The 1,985-nt window shown below is 50.1% G+C and overlaps 1 protein-coding gene across 1 annotated transcript in view; it reads right to left on the bottom strand.

Moving 5' to 3' along the window:
* Positions 1-1,985, bottom strand: part of QPCTL (glutaminyl-peptide cyclotransferase like) — a 16,125-nt gene that overhangs the window by 3,646 nt on the left and 10,494 nt on the right. The window contains exon 6 of the mRNA XM_037729159.1: positions 762-1,007. Coding sequence (XP_037585087.1) covers positions 762-1,007 — 246 coding nt within the window. The remainder of the gene's footprint in view (positions 1-761; positions 1,008-1,985) is intronic.

Below are 1,985 nucleotides of genomic sequence, written 5' to 3'. Positions count from 1 at the left end.
TTTCAGATATTGTCTCCCTCTGTCGCCCAGGCTAGAGTGCAGTGGCTTGATCAAGGCTCACTGCAGCCCTGACTTCCCAGGCTCAGGTGATCCTCCCACCTCAGCCTCTCAAGCAACTGGGACTACAGGTGCACACCACTATGTCCTGCTAAATTTTTGTATTTTTAGTAAAGACAAGATTTATGCCATGTTGCTGGTTTCAGACTCCTGGGTTCAAATTCCTCCCGCCTCAGCCTCCCAAATTGCTGGGATTACAGGTGTGAGCCACCGTGCCCAGCTGCAAACATTTCTTGAATGCTTGCTATGTGCTGGGCGCTCGTCCAAGTAAGGTCTTTTTTCTTCTTCTGCTTCTTTTTTGTTTCATAGACCCTTTAACAATGACCAAGTAAGGTCTTTATAGGTATCAGCACGTTCAATCCCCTCAACAATACTCTTAAGACAGAGAGTATTAAGGCCGGATGCGGTTGCTCATGCCTGTAACCCCAGCACTTGGGGAGGCTGAGGCGGGTGGATCACAAGGTCAGGAGATCAAGACCATCCCGGACAACATGGTGAAACCCCATCTCTACTAAAAATACAAAAATTAGCTGGGCGTGGTCGCACGTGCCTGTAATCCCAGCTACTCCGGAGACTGAGGCAGGAGAATAGCTTAAACCTGGGAGTCGGAGGTTGCAGTGAGCCGAGATCCTACCACTGCACTCCAGCCTGGGTGACAGAGTAAGACTCTGTCTCAGAAAGAAGAGAGAGTATTATCCCCATATTACAGATGAATAAAAGCACAAAGAGGTTAAGCCACTTAGTACCATTCCCCAGCCTTGGGAAGGGGACATGCCCAGTTCCAATTGGGGCTTCCTTGGTTGTCCACCCTCCTTGCTCCCGGCAACAGGTACCTCTTCGGAGGAAGGGGATGTGGTCGTCTTCCACGGAGCCAATGGGCTCCCCGGGTTGGAAGTACATCACTTCCTGGGGATGAGACTGCAGCAGGTTCAAACGGTGCAGACGCTTCTCTGGAGGTGGGGGTGATTTGAGAGGAAGGGTTAGTCCTTAGCAGTCAAAAATCTCCAGTTCACAAATCGGAGGAGGGCAGAGCACCCAGAGGTAAAGCCCTGGTCATCCCAACAGGAGTGAATGCCAGTCACTCCTTCCTGTGGCCTTGCTATGTTTCTGGTTTCATTCAATCCCTCTGAGTCTAAGACAAAAACACCCTTTTTTTTTTTTTTTTTTTTTTTTTACGAAAAGATCTTGTGGCTGGGTGCGGTGGCTCATGCCTGTAATCCCAGCACTTAGGGAGGCTGAGGGAGGTGGATCACCTGAGGTCAGGAGTTCGAAAGCAGCTTGGCCAACATGCTGAAATCCTGTCTCTACTAAAAATACAAAAATTAGTCTGGGCAAGGTGGCTCACAACTGTAATCCCAGCACTTTGGGAGGCTAAGGCGGGTGGATCATGAGGTCAGGAGATCAAGACCATCCTGGCTAACACAGTGAAACCCTGGCTCTACTAAAAGTACGAAAAATGAGCTGCGCATGGTGGCATGTGCCTGTAGTCCCACCTACTCAGGAGACTGAGGCAGGAGAATCCCTTGAACCCAGGAGGCAGAGGTGACAGTGAGCCGAGAACATGCCATTGCACTCCAGCCTGGGTGACAGACCAAGACTCCATCTCAAAAAGAAAAAAACAAAGATTAGCTGGGCGTGGTGGTGGGCGCGCGCCTGTAATCCCAACTACTTGGGAGGCTGAGACATGAGAATTGCTTGAACCAGGAAATGGAGGTTGCACTGAGCTGAGATCAACTCTTGTCTCAAAAAAAAAAAAAAAAGATATTGCTCTGTCACCCACACTGGAGTGCAGTGGGGCAGTCACAACTCAGTGCAGCCTTAACCTCCCCAGCTTAAGCGATCCTCCTCTCAGCCTCCCAAATAGCTGGGACTTCAGGCACATGTCACCATGCCTGTGTGTGTGTGTGTGTGTGTGTGTGTGTGTGTGT

This window comes from Cebus imitator, unplaced genomic scaffold (assembly GCF_001604975.1).
Source record: "Cebus imitator isolate Cc_AM_T3 unplaced genomic scaffold, Cebus_imitator-1.0 Scaffold296, whole genome shotgun sequence".
NCBI classification, from domain to species: domain Eukaryota; kingdom Metazoa; phylum Chordata; class Mammalia; order Primates; family Cebidae; genus Cebus; species Cebus imitator.
The sequence above is the reverse complement of the archived record's forward strand: the minus strand, read 5'-3'. Positions and strand labels throughout refer to the sequence as shown.